We start from the raw sequence: 1559 nt of genomic DNA, 5'->3' as shown, positions 1-1559 counted from the left end.
ATCTGGTGCCGCTGCTGGAGTCGTCGGAACTGGTTTCCAAGCCGTTCCCGCCACCATGGCTTACCTACCCGTCATGACCGTTCCCCATGTTGCTACCGTCGCTGGAGGTCAACAACAACAACAACAACAAGGAGGAGCCGGAGTCGGAGGACAACAACAACAACAACAACAACAACAACAAGGAGGAGCCGGAGTCGGAGGACAACAACAACAACAACAACAACAACAAGGAGGAGCCGGAGTCGGAGGCCAACAACAACAACAACAACAAAAACAATCCAAAAAAGTCGTTAAAACCGTAACCACTAAAGTCGTTACTACCAAAAAACAAAAACAACAACAACAACAACAACAAGCTGGAGCCGTAGTCGGAGGTCAACAACAACAACAACAACAACAACACCACCTTGCTGGATACCGTACTGCTGCCCCCGTTTACACCGGATACGCCGGAAGATACGCTGGAGCCGTTGCCGGAGCTGCTGCTGGTGCCCGTGGCCTAGTTTACTAAACGACTAATTAGGATAAAACTCTCAAATGATCAAAAAAAAAAAAAATTTATTTCAAAATTCATTAACATTTGTAACTGTCATCCTTTCGAATACACTATAAATAACCACTCTTTTTTTTTTTGGAAATGTATCATCTTTCAGCACAAATCTAAAATAAAAATTTTGCATTCTTAAATTTAAAATTTTTTTATTAATGTTTTATTTCCATTTGAATAAACTTCAATCCAGATTAAACTATTTCCTTTTTTATTCTTAATAATAATAATAAGTTAAGATAGTTTTTATTAAGGGATGAATGGGGCATTTGTTTCTTCTTCTCAACTTAATTGGGAAGAACGTGCTATCAGAACGTTACATAAATTATAAATAAATAAATAAATGTCCTCTACTATGCCCACCCTCACAAGTGGCTAGATTTGGTTGGGAACACAACAAGTCCTACATGACTACGAGTCAACAGGAATTGATATGTCACAAGTAGAAGCACAAAGTAGATTTTGGTGTGATCATCGAGATAACATCAATATAAAAACCATAACAATAATTACCAAAATATTTAACAATGTTGTGCTGCTTACTATTACAAATCTTTTAAATTTGTAGCCATTGAAGGAAAAAGTCATTTCATTCAGATAAACAAAGAGTCTTACTCTTTAAAGATTTGAATTAAACTTAATTTTTACTTATCTTTTGTAAATGAGTCAATTGGCGACAAAATTGAGGTGTTCATTTTGAAGTATTGGTTGTTGAGTAAGAATGTAGCAATTTTTAAATGAATACTATCTAAAATCAATAAGAAAATGTTTATTATACATTGATTTCCTGTTGGACAATGTGTATTACATAAAAATACATTAAAAATGCATGAAAAAAAGTTGCATTTATATGCACTGAAAAATTTTTGTTAAGTACAAGCAGAATAATTAAATAAAAATTTTTGTCAAACTATCTAACTTACTTTATATTCATTTCAAAAATTTGGTTCAATATTGTGTGTGTTCAAATAGTAACCATTAAAAGGAAGTGCCAGGTTATTAACCACATCCA

General features: G+C 34.3%; 1 protein-coding gene across 1 annotated transcript; it reads left to right on the top strand.

Moving 5' to 3' along the window:
* On the top strand, positions 1-690 carry Phum_PHUM403440 (uncharacterized protein; the record flags this gene model as incomplete). Its single annotated transcript, XM_002428778.1, has 1 exon — positions 1-690. A coding segment is annotated over one exon (511 nt), but the record flags the coding sequence as incomplete, so codon positions are not given.
* Positions 691-1559: the final 869 nt, after the last annotated feature.

The sequence above is a fragment of the Pediculus humanus genome, genomic scaffold (genome assembly GCF_000006295.1).
Source record: "Pediculus humanus corporis 1103172107966 genomic scaffold, whole genome shotgun sequence".
NCBI classification, from domain to species: Eukaryota; Metazoa; Arthropoda; class Insecta; order Psocodea; family Pediculidae; genus Pediculus; species Pediculus humanus.
This window is presented reverse-complemented; position numbering and strand designations above follow the sequence as displayed.